This window comes from Danio rerio, chromosome 24 (genome assembly GCF_052040795.2).
Source record: "Danio rerio strain M-AB ecotype USA chromosome 24, GRCz13ab, whole genome shotgun sequence".
In the NCBI taxonomy this organism is placed as follows: Eukaryota; Metazoa; Chordata; class Actinopteri; order Cypriniformes; family Danionidae; genus Danio; species Danio rerio.
In genome coordinates this window covers 41,041,641-41,061,269 of record NC_141044.1, presented here as the reverse complement: position 1 = coordinate 41,061,269, position 19,629 = coordinate 41,041,641, and the positions used below count along the sequence as shown (strand labels likewise).

Here is a 19,629-nt window from a genome sequence, read left to right as displayed (position 1 = left end):
ACAGATCTCGGTGACACTGAACTCACGTATCCTAAATAGAGTTTGATTCATTTTAACATGCTCTGAATATATTTGTGTTTATGCATTTACATTAATCAGTGTTGAATTTACGACAGATCACAGTTTAGCTTATTTGTCGTATTGGCCTGACAGAATCTGCAGATTTTATTATTATTTATTATTATTATTATTATTATTATTATTTGTTAGTTCTGCATAGAATTTAGTAAATAACAATAAATAGCAGATTAATGCAGAATGATTTTGACAGTATTACGATAAAAGATAATAAAATACAAACAAGTTCTTAACTTTTATTGTAGGTTTAAATTGCAAATCCAGTTAGAAGCAGATGTTTGGTAAATAAAGCCACAGCAGATCTCAGCAGGTCTCCTCACAAACACAACCATCTGGATTTCTACAAGCTGTTTCTGTGTGTCTCAGTGTGTTGATCTGTGTGTAGTTTATGTGTGTGTGTGTCCTCTGTGTGTCAGTAGTGTTCAGGGTTTGAGCTGCTCCAGGATCAGTTCAGTCTCTGTGACTCTGACTGACTGACGGAGGTTTTTGTATCACTCTTTATCACTGTGTGAACTCATGGTTACTGCTGATGTAGTCATAACCCTGACAGTAATAATATCCAGCATCTTCAGTCTGGACTCCACTGATGCTCAGAGTGAAATCAAAAACAGATCCACTGCCACTGAATCTAGATGCAATTCCTGACTGACGAGTGTTTATTCCATAAATCAGGAGTTTAGGAGCTTCTCCAGGTTTCTGTACGTACCAGTTAACACACTGATTACTATTGCAACAGCATCTTGGATCACTGCTAAATCTGCAGTGGACAGTGAGAGATCGTCCAGGTTCAGAGAGCAGCACTGAGGGAGTTTGAGTCACTGTCACCTGACCAATACATTCTGCCAGAGGAGAAACATTAGAAATCATTTGTATAATCATATATAAGATCACAACACAGAAACACAAGTCAGTAACACACATAATCTTGAGGGACACACACCTCCACATAATGCTGCCAGTGTCCAGATCAATATGCTGCTGAAGGTCATTGTTGTTCTTGTAGGTTCAGTTGTAGTGAAAACAGTTGTTGATCAAGTTTTCTGTGTGTCAGAGTTATAAACACATGCAGAGCACTGAAGCGTGTGCGCTCATGTAAAACTCCACATGCAAACACTGATGGAGTCCACAGTTGTTCATGTTGGGGTTTGTTGAACAGGAAATCCTGAAGATCTGAGATGTGCATGTTGGTGTATTCAGAATATCAGTGTGTGTTTGGTTGGATGTGATATAGTTGGTATTTTACACTTGTAGTGTTTTAGAGAGTCTCTGGGGCTTTATATTGACAACAGGAGCCGTTTACAGTGTATTGTGTTGTGTTTAAATAGAGACTACAGAGACTCTGAGACTGATAGAGACTCTACTCTGGTAAACTGGTGGACTTTTGGTTTGTTTCTGTCCTCTAATGCTTTGACTTTTGTTCTCTGTGATGATGAAGAGCGACAGATTCATCTGGATGATTTTATTTCTGATGCTTGAGTGACTGTAGTTCCACATCCTCCTGTGAGCTGCTCCAGGATCAGTTCAGTCTCTGTGACTCTGACTGACTGACGGAGGTTTTTGTATCACTCTTTATCACTGTGTGAACACATATTTACTGTTGATGCTGTGTCTACTCTGACAGTAATAATGTCCAGCATCTTTAGTCTGGACTGCACTGATGCTCAGAGTGAAATCTTTTCCTCCAGATCTTCCATTCCCACTAAATCGACTGAAACTTCTATCATGGAGATCATTTACTCCAGTAATGATGAGTTTAGGAGCTTCTCCATGTTTCTGCTGATACCAAGCTAAACCCCAGTCATCTATTCCAGGATCAGTTTTACACTCTATCCTGGCGTTTTGTCCTTCAGGAACAGTCAGAAGTTCAGGCTGAGTCACAGTGATTCCTCTGGACGCTGCAGATCAACAACATTCATGAGTTTCAGCAAATAAAGCAACATTAAAGCCTCCAGAATGAGCAGATTTCACTTCTGTTACCTGGAATAAAAGCTGTGAGAATCCAGATGAAGCCGCTGAACAGATTCATGGTGTTTGCTGGGTTTGTACCGCGGTAAACAGCAGTGTGTTATAAAGTGTTTGAGTCTGAACGCTATAAACTCTCGGAGCGCTGAAGCATGAGCTGATGCAAAGTGACTCTCTGTGGAGCAAATCATCCTTCAGTGAACTAACAGTGATCATTTCTCATTACACTGAGACGAACACAAGTTCAGTAAAGATCTGAGGATTTTAGGATGTTTTCTGTGTATTTTTATAGTCATTATTAGCTGTAAAATACACTCCGTCTGAATATTCAGTAAATGTGCTGTTGGCAACTGATTTCTGTCTGAATGTGATTGAAATTGAGCCCTCAAACATAAAACTGCCCACATGCATATGATTTTAATTGATGTATCTTATTATGAAGTTATGAGTTATGAAGCTCACAGATACACTTTTAGAGAAGCATAAGATCATGTTTTAGGTTATTTAATTTATGAACAACATTCATTTATTTTATTTCGGCTTAGTCCCTTTATTAATCTGGGGTCTCCACAGCGGAATGAACCAGCAATATATCCAACACACGTTTTATACACTCTTGCATTCACACACATACACTACGCTCAATTTATCTTATTCAATTCACCTGTACTGCATGTGTTTGGACTGTAGGGGAAACCGGATCACCCGGAGGAAACCCACGCCAACACGGGGAGAACATGCAAACTCTACACAGAAAAGCCTACTGGCCTAACCGGGGCTCGAACCAGTGACCTTCTTACTGTGAAGCGATTACTGCACCACCGTGACGCCCTTTCGTGACTTTTCATGAGTAAATCAAATGCACATTTAATTCCGTTCAGCATCTTAGTGCTGATAATGAACTGAAATGCTTATTATTATCATCATGTGTTCATATAAACAATATTATTTATTTTATAAAGCACTGAATTTAATTTTGTTTTCCCTTTATTCAGTTTTTTTCCCGCCAGGTGTTCATTAACTAGACATTTTAATAATTCAGAGTTCAAACTCATTACAAATGACAGTCTATTAGAGCTGATTTGAGAGCTAATTTGAACTGTCAGAAATGTGTTGATCTGTGTGTAGTGTGTGTGTTTGTCCTCTGTGTGTCAGTAGAGTGTTCAGTGTTTGAGCTGCTCCAGGATCAGTTCAGTCTCTGTGACTCTGACTGACTGACGGAGGTTTTTGTATCACTCTTTATCACTGTGTGAACACATATTTACTGTTGATGTAGTGGTAACTCTGACAGTAATAATGTCCAGCATCTTCAGTCTGGACTCCACTGATGCTCAGAGTGAAATCACTGTTAGATCCACTGCCACTGAATCTAGATGCAGTTCCTGACACAAGTCTGCTTGTATAACTAATCAAAAGTTTAGGAGCTTCTCCAGGTCTCTGTAAGTACCAGCTAACAAGAGAATCTCCACTATAACAGCACTCTGGATCACTGCTGAATCTGCAGTGGACAGTGAGAGATCGTCCAGGTTCAGAGAGCAGCACTGAGGGAGTTTGAGTCACTGTCACCTGACCAATACATTCTGCCAGAGGAGAAACATTAGAAATCATTTGTATAATCATATATAAGATCACAACACAGAAACACAAGTCAATAACACACATAATCTTGAGGGACACACACCTCCACATAATGCTGCCAGTGTCCAGATCAATATGCTGCTGAAGGTCATTGTTGTTCTTGTAGGTTCAGTTGTAGTGAAAACAGTTGTTGATCAAGTTTTCTGTTTGTCAGAGTTATAAACACATGCAGAGCACTGAAGCGTGTGGCGCTCATGTAAAACTCCACATGCAAACACTGATGGAGATTGTGGTGTGAATTAGTTTAATGTGCTGTTTCATTATAATATCAATGTCACATGAGCAAGTTCATTTTTATTTATTATAAGAGGAACAACAGGATGAAACGTTTTAGACTGATTTAATAAACCACTTTAATGAGCAAGATGTTGTAGATGTTTTGAATAATTTGCATTTCAATCAATCATGCTGTCTGTTTACTCAATCATTATAGTATTTTTAATAAGCAGGAGAATATTCTGCTGAATGACTCTGAACAACACAATGAATCAATGATTCTGAAGAGTCAAAGAAGTGAATGATTCAGTGAATCACTCAAACGGTTATTGGGAGCTTCTCAACAGTGCAGAATTACTATTGTATTTATTTTGAAGAATACTCTAAATAAACTATCTTAATAATTTATTAATCTACTGTTTTTTTTTTGTGTTAGGAGTCTGTGTGAAATCTCTGGACACGCTCAACTCAACTTCTGTATTTGGTTCAGGATGTTTGTGTTCAGTCTCTGTGACTCTGACTGACTGATGGAGGTTTTTGTATCACTCTTTATCACTGTGTCAACACATATTTACTGTTGATCAAGTGTACACCCATACAGTAATAATGTCCAGAATCTTCAGTCTGGACTCCACTGATGGTCAGAGTGAAATCAGTGCCATAATCTGCTCCACTGCCACTGAATCTGGCTGGAGTTCCTGACTGCAGTGATCTTATATAGTAAATGAGGAGTTTAGGAGCTTCTCCAGGTTTCTGCAGATACCAGAAGAGACAAGAGCCACATCCCTGTGTTCGATCTCCAATTCCTCTGCTAGTCTGACAGTTTATAGTCACAGTTTGTCCTGCTGGAGCTGCTGCTGAAGGAGTTTGAGTCACTGAAAGCTGTCCTGACATTTCTGTGAAGAACATTTGAGAAGAACATTATTTCAGCTCATATTAATCAACACTTAATATAGTTGAAGTGTCCATAACAAAAACAGCTGTCAAACAGCTGCATTTAATCCTCATTTAGAGTCAATAACAGAGTAAATGAACCTTGAACAGAAAGAGCGAGTGTCCAGAAACAGACGCTGATGATCTTCATCTTCTTCTTCTGGTTTATTTTCAGTCTGAATGCAGAAAAGCTCTGAGTGATGAAGTGTTCAACTCACAGCACTATAAACACCCTGAAGCTGATCAGCAATATGCAAACACACACACACACACACACACACACACACACACACACACACATGATCATCTACATCAGGACAGCAGATGCGTTGGTTGTGGTTTTGTTCAGCAGCTTTGCTAATAAGCTGATTCTGAACTGTTGTAATATCTCTGAGCTCCACTAAATCAGTGTAATGGAGTGATTATATATTCAGAGAGAGATATATTCAGAGATATATTCAGAGATATATTCAGAGATATATTCAGTGTGTCGATGGTTGTGATGTTTGTAATAGTTGAGAGCAGTAAATGTGGTTTGATCTGCTCTATTCTGAGCTTCAGAGACTCTGAACACTGTTTGATTGGTTTGATGCTCTGAACTGGAACAGATTCACTTTCACTTCTGCTCAGCAGCTCATCAGACTCTTTTCAAGATCATCTGAACATTTTATAAGACTCACAAAGTTTCTTAAACAATTAATTGTAGATAGATTTAGATAAACAATAGATGGATCTGATTCAATTCCCTCTTCAAAGGTTTTTACTATTTTCAGAATTATTTGATGTATGAGATTTATGGTGATTATGATTTATGAACTGATTTAGTATTTTTTAAATGCGTTCATGGAAATATTTAAGTGCTTCTCAAAAGTTTCCAAGGTAAACAAATGATAAACTTTAGATTGTTTCTTGTGACATGAAGGATTAAAATATTTACATTATTAAATGAATTCAGTTTCCTCAATGTCTCAAATACAAATGAAAAACTACAATTTCCTGATACTCTTAATGACAAAAGATTCCAATAAAACAACATTTATTTATTCATTTAGAAACAGCAGGAGTTTCCACACAGTAATGGTGTTTTACTCCAGCAGTAGTGGAGGTGTCATGAGCTGCAGCTTTCTGAATGTTTTACTCTGGTCTGCTGGAGACTGCAGTGCTGTTTGAGGCATCGTGTGTTTATTTGATCATCAGCAGCTCTTGAGGAAAACTGTCAATCGATTCACCGTCAGACTGAACAGATTCAGTGATGCTGAAGACAGACAATATACAATACATCTGTCATCATCATCATCAGTGGGGTTTTAGCCTCAGTAATTAAAGCTAAATTAGATGATCTTAACAGATGATTTGTGACGATGATTAAACAATTCAAGCAACATCTTTATGGTCTTTACACTATAATTAGAAAAAATACATCATCATGCACTTTATAAACATGATTAAAAATATGAATTATTAAATAATATTCAGTAAAGATGATAACAAATATTGTAAACAATTACTTAATTGAATTTTTTAATTTTAATAAATATTTTTTTATATTTTAAAATTATCTGTTAAAAAATGCAGATGAAGTTAAAACTATATATTAAAGTCAGATTGAGTTCAGTGTTTAATTTGTATTCAGTGTTTGAGTTGCTCCAGGATCAGTTCAGTCTCTGTGACACTGACTGACTGACGGAGGTTTTTGTTCCACTTTTCATCACTGTGTGAACACAACATCACCCACACAGTTATTGTTCGAATCTGTTCTGCAGTGTAAACTCTGACAGTAATAATGTCCAGCATCTTCAGTCTGGACTCCACTGATGCTCAGAGTGAAATCACTGTTAGATCCACTGCCACTGAATCTAGATGCAGTTCCTGACAGAAGCTTTTTCACATAACGAATCAGGAGTTTAGGAGCTTCTCCAGGTTTCTGCAAATACCAGGCTAAACCTTCATCTCCATCACTCCATCTCTGCACATCTCTACTGGTTCTGCAGGTGATGGTGACAGGTTTGTCTGGTTCTGCTGTCATTGAGGGACTCTGAGTGACGCTGATCTGTCCTCCACACTCTGAAACACAACAAGAAGAAAATCAGCTCTAAATATATCGACAATCCACTTGAAGAAATGAATGAATATGAAAGCAGCGCTGGACAAACCTCGAGCAAACACTGTGAGAGTCCCGATGAAGATGATGATGAAGGTCATGATGATGAAGATTGTTGTGTGTGTCAGTGATGAAGTGTTCAACTCACAGCACTATAAACACTCACAGCACTCAATATGCATGCAAACACACACACACACACACACACACACACACACACACACTCATCTACATCAGGTCAGCAGTTGCGTTGGTTGTGGTTTTGTGCTGCAGCTTTGCTAATAAGCTGCTTCTGAACTGTTGTAATATCTCTAAGCTCCACTAAATCAAAGTGTCAATGGTTACTGTACACCAAACACAGTAACATATTACTGTATACTAAACATGGTAACACAGTTGGGGCAGAAATCAGCAATATCAACATTAATAAATGTAATGTATTAAACTATTAATGTTTAAAATCATATTACCCTAGAGGTTTTTAATATCAGGAGTGTGTGGATGTTCATCACATGTCGTTTCTGAATGAACTGAGTTTGGGTTTGGACTTCAGTTCAACATCATTACATATATTCTCCCTCTTTGATATATTAGTGAAGCATGTTTTAATAACGAGCAATAAATTAAGCATGAAATGAAGAAGATTAATGTGCTGTGTGAACGTGTGTGTGTGTAAAGATGTGTGTGTTGTGAGCCTCAGTTCAGTCAGTGAAGCGTTCAGAGGTTTTTGTTCAGCCGCTCTATTAGTTTGTATCACTGTGGTGGACTTTCGGCAGCGGCACCAAACTGGATGTTGGCAGTAAGTAAAGCTTCAGATCTTCATATTACTTTTAATAATAAAACAGCTGACTTTTAAATAACTTCTAGAAATGTATAGCATTAATGCGTATTTACACCTGATCATATAGTTTTATATTATTTTAGTGCAGTTAGTAGACAGTGAGTGTGTGTCAGTCGACACCGTACAGATGATTTTCATTGTTCCAGGATCTTTTTTAAATTAATTAAAAATCTTTTATTGCTATTTTTATTAGTTTTATTTAGTTAATAAATGGTTGAAAGTACATTACAGTGTTTTTACAGACGCTAAAAACATTTCTCAATATTTAGGTCACATTTGCAAACAACAGAAGTCTCTGTGGGCTAAACTGAGGATCATTCTCATTGTTTTGGCACCAAATGCATTAAAGACTACATCTCTCAAATTTCATCAATTCTTTTCTCACTCAGACACAACAACTGCCAATAATCTGTGTTACATACTGTTTTCAAAACTGTTAAACTTCTGTTCAAAACAACAACACAATGCAAAACTGAATAAGACAGCAGAATTCAACAGCAATATTTTATTGAAACATCTAAAAGTGCAGTTTAACCAGCCAGATTAGCATTACTATTGTCTCTGTGTCAGGAAAAAGTGTAGACAAATTCTTGTATTTTGGAATTACTTAGTGTAAAAAAATAAATAAATAAATGACATAAAATATTAAGGAATTCTGCATCATGTTCATACCAGTAACATATATTGCAGTTATAAACAGTGATGTGTGCTTGTTTTACACAAGAAAACACTGTAATGCTAATGTTAGTGTCTTTTTATCTCAGTGTTTTGTGAGTGACAAAGTGTGTTTGTCGGCTGTCAACCTTTGCTAGTGTTCTGGAAGTATGAGTTTATTTGAGGCCTGAATAAAGTGTTTTGGTAGTTGTGGTGCATCTTGAATGTGAAATGAACTGCTTTGCCGAGCTGAAAGTCGATTAGGAGAATTGTGTGAAGAGTTTTGCTAAAGTGACCTACAGTAAGTTTTGAGAAATGTGTCTGTAAAAACTGTAAATGACATAATTATAGGCTGCTATTTTGCCACTACTCTACTTCAAAAGTTAAAACAAACTTGTAATTTAGATTTTGTTGTTGATTTTAAAAGCACAATTGAATTTGTTATTGCTTACTTTTGTTTAAAGGACTTAATGAACTGTCTTTGTCAGAAACTTCATGAGATAAAGTTTATTACTTGTAGATATGAAGTGTAAAATGATAATGATTAAGTGTTTATAATCGTATCTGCCAGACGCTTTTAAGCAAAGTAAGTTACAGTGAAGATGATCCTGAAAATGACACAGAATCATGATCGTCTCTTCAGTGTAACTCTCAGTGCTTTGCTGATCAGACTCTGCGTGAGTAGTTTTTCCTGAAAATATCCTGAAAATACTCAATGCGCTCTGTCTTTACTCAGTTAACAAATGTACTTTGAGAGTTTTTGGTTTGGTCAAACTGGATATTGCGAACGCTGAAAGTTCTAGAGATGTTAAATTCACACGTGTGTTTCTGAAAGTTATTCTGGACTGAGGTTTTGATATTATTTAAAACCAAATTGTTTTTTTTTTTTTTTACTTTATTTTGTTCATTAATCAGCATATTTATTCTGAACATGTTCTCTTCTCACAGTAATTATGCATATGATTGTGTAAATGGAGTAAAACTTTATCCAGTGACTGCTGAGTGTTTTGAAGACGCTGAAGATGCTCTTAATGTCTGCACTTTAAAAAATGCTTTTCTTACTTAGATTATTTTTATTGTTTCTAGTCCAGATATCTACAAATTCTTAAATCAAGAATAATTTTCTAGACAAGCAAAACATATTGTCTTGTTTTAAAAAATAATAAGCCAAAATGAAGTGAGTTTTTCCTTAAATCAAGCTAAATAATCTTATGTCAAAAGGAAAAACAAGAATATTTAGCTTACCCCATTGGCAGATTATTTAACTTGATTTAAGGAAAAACTCCCTTCATTTTGGGTTATTATTTCTTAAAACAAAACAATATGTTCGGCTTGTCAAGAAAATGCTTCTTAATTTAAGAATTTGTAGATATTTGCACTAGAAACAAGACAAAAATGTAAATAAGAAAAGCATTTTTTGCAGCATGTTTAGACTGAATGTGACACTTTACTGAGCTCTGTTCAGTGTTTTTAGCCATAATAATATTGATTTTAAATTTAATATATATTAATATACAGAGTGAACTTTATTCTGAACCTGTTATTAATCATTGTTCAGTGAGTAATGCTTGTTTTGAGTGAGTAATGAGTGAGTGAGTGTCTCCTGGTCAAGGCTGTGTTTGTCTGCTCTTCTCTCCTCAGCCGTCTCTCCTCCTCAAGTGAGCGTCCTGCAGCCCTCCAGTGCAGAGATCTCCTCCAAGCGGACGGCTACACTGCTGTGTGTGGCCAACAAGGGCTTCCCGTCAGACTGGAGGCTGGTCTGGAAGGTCCTCAAGCCTGACGGGAGCAGCAGCAGCGGGGGTCAGGAGAGCAGCAGTGCTGGGCTCCTGGAGAAGGACGGTCTGTACAGCTGGAGCAGCAGCCTGACTCTCACTGAGCAGCAGTGGATGGAGAGCGCCTCAGTGAGCTGTGAGGCCACACGGAGCGGCCAGCCTGCGCTTACTGCAGGAGACACTGTGAGGAGACAGCAGTGTTCAGAGTAGATCTGCAGCACACACACACTCCTGCTACTCACATTTACTGCATTCAGCACACACACTGGCTGTCTTTCAGTCTCTCTGTGTGCTCTGCTCTGCTTTCTGTCTTTCACACCAGATTAAATGTGTGCAGTTTATTATTCTGTCATCGTTTTACTGTAATTTAGTCAATAAATAAAGCTGTAACAGTCTGTCTTTGAGTCTCGTGTGTGGACTTTATTTCAGGACAGTAACAGTGTGTGTTTCTGTGTCAGTTTAGTTTCTGCTTCATATTTGATCAATAATCTTCAGTCAGTGGAGCATGAAAACACCTGCAGATTCAGGAGGAACAGAAACATGCGCTGCACTTATCAACATCTCTCACACACTGAATCAGAATATGATAGAGAGATTTGGGTTATTTAATACATGAAGAACATAATGAATTAATTGTTTCAGTCAGTGTCTATGGTAATGATTTATTCTGGATGTTTTCATGTGTAAAGCAAATAAACATTAATTGAAGTTTAGCGTCTTAGTGCTGATACTGACACTGAAATGCTGTACTTACACTTACATTTGCTTTATATCTTTATATGTGTATATTTTTTGGTAAATTCATTTAATGTTTTATTTTATAATGCTTTGAATAAATGTTTGCTTTGATATTTTTCCAGTTTTTAATTTACTAATTCAGAGTTGAACTCATTACAGATCACAGTCTATTAGAGCTGATTTAAGTCAGAACTCAGTGTGTTGATCTGTGTGTAGTGTGTGTGTTTGTCCTCTGTGTGTCAGTAGTGTTCAGTGTTTGAGCTGCTCCAGGATCAGTTCAGTCTCGGTGACTCTGACTGACTGACGGAGGTTTTTGTATCACTCTTTATCACTGTGTGAACACATATTTACTGTTGATGTAGTGGTAGCTCTGACAGTAATAATGTCCAGCATCTTCAGTCTGGACTCCACTGATGCTCAGAGTGAAATCACTGTTAGATCCACTGCCACTGAATCTAGATGCAGTTCCTGGCTGGAGGACATCTGTATAATAAATCAGGAGTTTAGGAGCTTCTCCAGGTTTCTGTAAGTACCAGCTAACGTGATAACAGCAGTCTGGATTACTGCTAAATCTGCAGTGGACAGTGAGAGATCGTCCAGGTTCAGAGAGCAGCACTGAGGGAGTTTGAGTCACTGTCACCTGACCAATACATTCTGCCAGAGGAGAAACATTAGAAATCATTTGTATAATCATATATAAGATCACAACACAGAAACACAAGTCAATAACACACATAATCTTGAGGGACACACACCTCCACATAATGCTGCCAGTGTCCAGATCAATATGCTGCTGAAGGTCATTGTTGTTCTTGTAGGTTCAGTTGTAGTGAAAACAGTTGTTGATCAAGTTTTCTGTTTGTCAGAGTTATAAACACATGCAGAGCACTGAAGCGTGTGGCACTCATGTAAAACTCCACATGCAAACACTGATGGAGATTGTGGTGTGAATTAGTTTAATGTGCTGTTTCATTATAATATCAATGTCACATGAACAAGTTTATTTTTATTTATTATAAGAGGAACAACAGGATGAAAAGTTTTAGACTGATTCAATAAACCACTTTAATGAGCAAGATGTTGTAGATGTTTTAAATAATTTGCATTTTAATCAATCATGCTGTCTGTTTACTCAATCATTTTAATATTTTTAATAAGCAGGAGAATATTCTGCTGCATGACTCTGAACAACACAATGAATCAATGATTCTGAAGAGTCAAATGAGTGAATGATTCAGTGAATCACTCAAACGGTTATTGGGAGCTTCTCAACAGTGCAGAATTACTATTGTATTTATTTTGAAGAATACTCTAAATAAACTATCTTAATAATTTATTAATCTACTGGTGTTTCTTGTGTTAGGAGTCTGTGTGAAATCTCTGGACACGCTCAACTCAACTTCTGTATTTGGTTCAGGATGTTTGTGTTCAGTCTCTGTGACTCTGAATGACTGACGGAGGTTTTTGTATCACTCTTTATCACTGTGTCAACACATATTTACTGTTGATCAAGTGTACACCCATACAGTAATAATGTCCAGAATCTTCAGTCTGGACTCCACTGATGGTCAAAGTGAAATCAGTGCCATAATATTCTCCACTGCCACTGAATCTGGCTGGAGTTCCTGACTGCAGTGATCTTATATAGGAAATGAGGAGTTTAGGAGCTTCTCCAGGTTTCTGCAGATACCAGGAGAGACAAGAGCCACATCCCTGTGTTCGATCTCCAATTCCTCTGCTAGTCTGACAGTTTATAGTCACAGTTTCTCCTGCTGGAGCTGCTGCTGAAAGAGTTTGAGTCACTGAAAGCTGTCCTGACATTTCTGTGAAGGACATTTGAGAAGAACATTATTTCAGCTCATATTCATCAACACTTAATATAGTTGAAGTGTCCGTAACAAAAACACCTTTACTGTCAAACAGCTGCATTTAAACCTCATTTAGAGTCAATAACAGTGTAAATGAACCTTGAACAGAAAGAGCGAGTGTCCAGAAACAGACGCTGATGATCTTCATCTTCTTCTTCTGGTTTAGTTTCAGTCTGAATGCAGAAAAGCTCTGAGTGATGAAGTGTTCAACTCACAGCACTATAAACACTCTGAAGCTGATCAGCAATATGCAAACACACACACACACACACACACACACACACACATGATCATCTACATCAGGACAGCAGATGCGTTGGTTGTGGTTTTGTTCAGCAGCTTTACTAATAAGCTGATTCTGAACTGTTGTAATATCTCTAAGCTCCACTAAATCAGTGTAATGGAGTGATTATATATTCAGAGAGAGATATATTCAGGGATATATTCAGAGATATATTCAGTGTGTCGATGGTTGTGATGTTTGTAGTTGAGAGCAGTAAATGTGGTTTGATCTGCTCTATTCTGAGCTGCAGAGACTCTGAACACTGTTTGATTGGTTAAACTCTCTGAACTGGAACAGATTCGCTTTACTTCTGCTCATCAGCTCATCAGACTCTTTTCAAGATCATTTGAACATTTTATAAAACTCACAAAGTTTCTTAAACAATTAATTGTAGATAGATTTAGATAAATAATAGATGGATCTGATTCAATTCCCTCTTCAAAGGTTTTTACTATTTTCAGAATTATTTGATCTGTGAGATTCATGGTGATTATGATTTATGAACTGATTTAGTATTTTTTAAATGCATTCATGGAAATATTTAAGTGCTTCTCAAAAGTTTCCAAGATAAACAAATGATAAACTTTAGATTGTTTCTTGTGACATGAAGGATTAAAATATTTACATTATTAAATGAATTCAGTTTCCTCAATGTCTCAAATACAAATGAAAAACTACAATTTCCTGATACTCTTAATGACAAAAGATTCCAATAAAACAACATTTATTTATTCATTTAGAAACAGCAGGAGTTTCCACACAGTAATGGTGTTTTACTCCAGCAGTAGTGGAGGTGTCATGAGCTGCAGCTTTCTGAATGTTTTACTCTGGTCTGCTGGAGACTGCAGTGCTGTTTGAGGCGTCGTGTGTTTATTTGATCATCAGCAGCTCTTGAGGAAGACAGTCAATCGATTCACCGTCAGACTGAACAGACTCAGTGATGCTGAAGACAGACAGTATACAATACATCTGTCATCATCATCATCAGTGGGGTTTTAGCCTCAGTAATTAAAGCTAAATTAGATGATCTTAACAGATGATTTATTATGATGATTAAACAATTCAAGCAACATCTTTTTGGTCTTTACACTATAATTAGAGAAAATACATCATCATGCACTTTATAAATGTGATTAAAAATATGAATTATTAAATAATATTCAGTAAAGATGATAACAAATATTGTAAACAATTACTTAATTGAATTTTTTTTTATTTTATTAAATATTTTTATATATTTTAAAATTATCTGTTAAAAATGCAGATGAAGTTAAAACTATATATTAAAGTCAGATTGAGTTCAGTGTTTAATTTGTGTTCAGTGTTTGAGCTGCTCCAGGATCAGTTCAGTCTCTGTGACTCTGACTGACTGACGGAGGTTTTTGTATCACTCTTTATCACTGTGTCAACACAACATCACCCACACAGTTATTGTTCGAATCTGTTCTGCAGTGGAAACTCTGACAGTAATAATGTCCAGCATCTTCAGTCTGGACTCCATTGATGCTCAGAGTGAAATCACTGTTAGATCCTCTGCCACTGAATCTAGACGGAGTTTCTGATTCCAGACTTTTTGCATAACGAACCAGAAGTTTAGGAGCTTCTCCAAGTTTCTGTAAATACCAGAAAAAAGCATCATCTCCATCATCATATCTGTACACATCTCTACTGGTTCTGCAGGTGATTGTGACGGTTTGGTCTGGTTCTGCTGTCATTGAGGGACTCTGAGTGACGCTGATCTGTCCTCCACACTCTGAAACACAACAAGAAGAAAATCAGCTCTAAATATATCGACAATCCACTTGAAGAATGAATGAATATGAAAGCAGCGCTGGACAAACCTCGAGCAAACACTGTGAGAGTCCAGATGAAGATCATGATGAAGGTCATGATGATGAAAATTGTTGTTTGCGTCAGTGATGAAGTGTTTAACTCACAGCACTATAAACACTCACAGCACTCAATATGCAAACACACACACACACACACACACTCATCTACATCAGGTCAGCAGTTGTGTTGGTTGTGGTTTTGTGCTGCAGCTTTGCTAATAAGCTGCTTCTGAACTGTTGTAATATCTCTGAGCTCCACTAAATCAAAGTGTCAATGGTTACTGTACATCAAACACAGTAACATATTACTGTATACTGAATATGGTAACACACTTTACTGTATACTGAACATGGTAACACAGTTGGGGCAGAAATCAGCAAAATCAACATTAATAAATGTAATGTATTAAACTATTAATGTTTAAAATCATATTACCTTAGAGGTTTTTTAATACCAGGAGTGTGTGGATGTTCATCACGGGTCGTTTCTGAATGAACTGAGTTTGGGTTTGGACTTCAGTTCAACATCATTACATATATTCTCCCTCTTTGATATATTAGTGATGCATGTTTTAATAACATTGACACTTTTGGCACTTTTTTGGAGTATTTTCATAAGTTTTGTTTTTTCCTGTAAATGATTCAATAAATACCGTACCGTGACATTCATACCGAGGTATTACCGTACCGTGAAATTCTGATACCGTTACATCCCTAATAACGAGAAATAAATTAAGCATGAAATGAAGAAGATTAATGTGCTGTGTGAACGTGTGTGTGTAAAGATGTGTGTGTTGTGAGCCTCAGTTCAGTCAGTGAAGCGTTCAGAGGTTTTTGTTCAGCCGCTCTATTAGTTTGTATCACTGTGGTACACTTTCGGCAGCGGCACCAAACTGGATGTTGGCAGTAAGTAAAGCTTCAGATCTTCATATTATTATTAATATTAAAACAGCTGACTTTTAAATAACTTCTAGAAATGTATAGCATTAATGCGTATTTACACCTGATCATATTGTTTTATATTATTTTAGTGCAGTTAGTAGACAGTGAGTGTGTGTCAGTCGACACCGTACAGATGATTTTCATTCTTCCAGGATCTTTTTTAAATTAATTAAAAATCTTTTATTGCTATTTTTATTAGTTTTATTTAGTTAATAAATGGTTGAAAGTACATTACAGTGTTTTTACAGACGCTAAAAACATTTCTCAATATTTAGGTCACATTTGCAAACAACAGAAGTCTCTGTGGGCTAAACTGAGGATCAGTTCTCATTGTTTTGGCACCAAATGCATTAAAGACTACATCTCTCAAATTTCATCAATTCTTTTCTCACTCAGACACAACAACTGCCAATAATCTGTGTTACATACTGTTTTCAAAACTGTTAAACTTCTGTTCAAAACAACAACACAATGCAAAACTGAATAAGACAGCAGAATTCAACAGCAATATTTTATTGAAACATCTAAAAGTGCAGTTTAACCAGCCAGATTAGCATTACTATTGTCTCTGTGTCAGTGGATATGTGTAGACAAATTCATGTATTTTGGAATTACTTAGTGTAAATAAATAAATAAATAAACAAAATAAAATATTGAGGAATTCTGCATCATGTTCATACCAGTAACATATATTGCAGTTATAAACAGAGATGTGTGCTTGTTTTACACAAGAAAACACTGTAATGTTAATGTTAATGTCTTTTTATCTCAGTGTTTTGTGGGTGGCAAAGTGTGTTTGTCGGCTGTCAACCTTTGCTAGTGTTCTTAAAGTATGAGTTTATTTGAGGCCTGAATAAAGTGTTTTGGTAGTTGTGGTGCATCTTGAATGTGAAATGAACTGCTTTGCCGAGCTGAAAGTCGATTAGGAGAATTGTGTAAAGAGTTTTGCTAAAGTGACCTACAGTAAGTTTTGAGAAATGTGTCTGTAAAAACTGTAAATGACATAATTATAGGCTGCTATTTTGCCACTACTCTACTTCAAAAGTTAAAACAAACTTGTAATTTAGATTTTGTTGTTGATTTTAAAAGCACAATTGAATTTGTTATTGCTTACTTTTGTTTAAAGGACTTAATGAACTGTCTTGGTCAGAAACTTCATGAGATAAAGTTTATTACTTGTAGATATGAAGTGTAAAATGATAGTGGATAAGTGTTTATAATCGTATCTGACAGACGCTTTTAAGCAAAGTGAGTAACAGTGAAGATGATCCTGAAAATGACACAGAATCATGATCGTCTCTTCAGTGTAACTCTCAGTGCTTTACTGATCAGACTCTGCGTGAGTTGTGTTTCTGAAAATATCCTGAAAATACTCAATGTGCTCTGTCTTTATTCAGTCAACAAATGCACTTTAAGAGTTTTTGGTTCAGTTAAGCTGGATATTGCGAACGCTGAAAGTTCTAGAGATGTTAAATTCAAACGTGTGTTTCTGAAAGTTATTCTGGACTGAGGTTTTGTTGTTATTTAAAACCAAATTGTTTTTTTTTTTTTTTACTTTATTTTGTTTATTAATCAGCATATTTATTCTGAACATGTTCTCTTCTCACAGTAATTATGCATATGATTGTGTAAATGGAGTAAAACTTTATCTTGTGACTGTTGAGTGTCTTGAAGACGCTGAAGATGCTCTTAATGTCTGCACTTTAAAAAATGCTTTTCTTACTTAGATTATTTTTATTGTTTCCAGTCCAGATATCTACAAATTCTTAAATCAAGAATAATTTTCTAGACAAGCAAAACATATTGTCTTGTTTTAAAAAATAATAAGCCAAAATGAAGTGAGTTTTTCCTTAAATCAAGCTAAATAATCTTATGTCAAAAGGAAAAACAAGAATATTTAGCTTACCCCATTGGCAGATTATTTAACTTGATTTAAGGAAAAACTCACTTCATTTTGGGTTATTATTTCTTAAAACAAAACAATATGTTCGGCTTGTCAAGAAAATGCTTCTTAATTTAAGAATTTGTAGATATTTGCACTAGAAACAAGACAAAAATGTAAATAAGAAAAGCTTTTTTTGCAGCATGTTTAGACTGAACGTGACACTTTACTGAGCTCTGTTCAGTGTTTTTAACCATAATAATATTTATTTTTAAATTTAATATATATTAATATACAGAGTGAACTTTATTCTGAACCTGTTATTAATCATTGTTCAGTGAGTAATGCTTGTTTTGAGTGAGTAATGAGTGAGTGAGTGTCTCCTGGTCACGGCTGTGTTTGTCTGCTCTTCTCTCCTCAGCCGTCTCTCCTCCTCAAGTGAGCGTCCTGCCGCCCTCCAGTGCAGAGATCTCCTCCAAGCGGACGGCTACACTGCTGTGTGTGGCCAACAAGGGCTTCCCGTCAGACTGGAGGCTGGTCTGGAAGGTCCTCAAGCCTGACGGGAGCAGCAGCAGCGGGGGTCAGGAGAGCAGCAGTGCTGGGCTCCTGGAGAAGGACGGTCTGTACAGCTGGAGCAGCAGCCTGACTCTCTCTGAGCAGCAGTGGATGGAGAGCGCCTCAGTGAGCTGTGAGGCCACACGGAGCGGCCAGCCTGCGCTCACTGCAGGAGACACTGTGAGGAGACAGCAGTGTTCAGAGTAGATCTGCAGCACACACACACTCCTGCTACTCACATTTACTGCATTCAGCACACACACTGTCTGTCTTTCAGTCTCTCTGTGTGCTCTGCTCTGCTTTCTGTTTTTCACACCAGATTAAATGTGTGCAGTTTATTATTCTGTCATCATTTTATTGTAATTCAGTCAATAAATAAAGCTGTAACAGTCTGTCTTTTTTGTCATGTTGGTTTCGTGTCTTTTATTAGATCAGGGTTTTAGCTCATACTGTATAAATAATCTTCAGTCAGTGGAGCATGAAAACACCTGCAGATTCAGGAGGAACCAGCATCTGCTTCATTCTCAGAGGAACTCAATCACTAATGCAAATTTGTAAGTTTAACTCTCGGTTTCACTTACTCATTCTGGAAAAGGTTTGTCATGTGCCATAAATATTTGAAAAAATTTACTTGAAAAGCGCTAAAGTAGGCCAACATGTTAACCATAATATGACACACACACACATACACACACACACACACACAAATACGCAAATATATAATTAGCCTATATAAAAAATCTTCCCTTAAATGGTCTGAAACACTTCTGTTTAAAATCTTTTTCTCTCATTTTAAGTCTATACATATTAAGTTTATACGTATGTTTACTTTAAATGTTTGTCTTGCGTCATAGTTGAAACAAATAAACAAACAAGCCCCCTGCAAAAGGTTTGTCATGTCCTATAAATTAAAAAAAAAAAAATTAGTTCAACATGTAAACAATAATGACTATAACACGTAAACACACAAATATCTATCTATCTATCTATCTATCTATCTATATATATATATATATATATATATATATATATCCTGTATAATTAGCAAAACATATAAATCTACCATTCTGATAGGTATGAAACTCTTATTGGGAATATTCATTCATTCAAGAATTTTCTTTTCGGCTTAGTCTCTTTATTAATCAGGGGTCACCACAGCAGGATGAACCACCATCTTATCCAGCATATGTTTTACGCAGCGGATGCCCTTCCAGCTGGCACCCAGCACAATTTTAGCTTATACCTTTACCACATGTCTTCTTTTGACTGTGGGGGAAACACACGCGAATGTGGGGACAACATGTAAAATTCACACAGAAATGGCAACTGACATA

The 19,629-nt window shown here is 36.5% G+C and overlaps 3 protein-coding genes and 3 gene segments (V, D, J or C); 2 read left to right on the top strand and 4 right to left on the bottom strand.

The window, feature by feature from the left end:
• The window catches only part of mybpc2b (myosin binding protein Cb), a 360,595-nt gene that overhangs the window by 123,902 nt on the left and 217,064 nt on the right, over positions 1-19,629 (bottom strand). The window lies entirely within an intron of this gene.
• On the bottom strand, positions 3,178-4,788 carry LOC147838097 (uncharacterized). The gene is made up of 3 exons (XM_087308954.1): positions 4,494-4,788; positions 3,722-3,793; positions 3,178-3,620 (listed from the first exon to the last, which is right to left on the bottom strand). Exons 1-3 carry the CDS (start codon positions 4,786-4,788, stop codon positions 3,283-3,285), a joined length of 705 nt encoding a protein of 234 aa, XP_087165080.1. The 3' UTR covers positions 3,178-3,282.
• On the bottom strand, positions 6,521-7,088 carry LOC141380765 (immunoglobulin kappa variable 6D-21-like). The segment is given in 2 exon segments: positions 6,521-6,891; positions 6,981-7,088. Coding segments are annotated over 2 exon segments (405 nt in total).
• On the top strand, positions 7,563-10,594 carry LOC100149821 (Ig kappa-b4 chain C region). Its single transcript, XM_087308953.1, has 3 exons — positions 7,563-7,577; positions 7,676-7,727; positions 10,065-10,594. Exons 1-3 carry the CDS (start codon positions 7,563-7,565, stop codon positions 10,403-10,405), a joined length of 408 nt encoding a protein of 135 aa, XP_087165079.1. The 3' UTR covers positions 10,406-10,594.
• LOC147831149 (immunoglobulin kappa variable 1-12-like) lies at positions 14,400-15,822 on the bottom strand. The segment is given in 3 exon segments: positions 14,400-14,837; positions 14,926-15,496; positions 15,639-15,822. Coding segments are annotated over 2 exon segments (405 nt in total).
• LOC147838096 (Ig kappa-b4 chain C region-like) lies at positions 15,660-18,687 on the top strand. The segment is given in 3 exon segments: positions 15,660-15,674; positions 15,771-15,822; positions 18,162-18,687. Coding segments are annotated over 3 exon segments (408 nt in total).

Coding starts and splice junctions, on each gene's coding strand:
- LOC100149821 (XM_087308953.1), top strand. Junction 7,728..10,064: donor CACCAAACTGGATGTTGGCA/GTAAGTAAAGCT, acceptor TTCTCTCCTCAG/CCGTCTCTCCTCCTCAAGTG.
- LOC147838097 (XM_087308954.1), bottom strand. CDS start 4,788: ATGTCAGGACAGCTTTCAGTGACTCAAACTCCTTCAGCAGCAGCTCCA. Junction 3,794..4,493: donor AGATTCTGGACATTATTACT/GTATGGGTGTAC, acceptor CTGTTTTCACTA/CAACTGAACCTACAAGAACA. Junction 3,621..3,721: donor ACTGGCAGCATTATGTGGAG/GTGTGTGTCCCT, acceptor CTCCTCTGGCAG/AATGTATTGGTCAGGTGACA.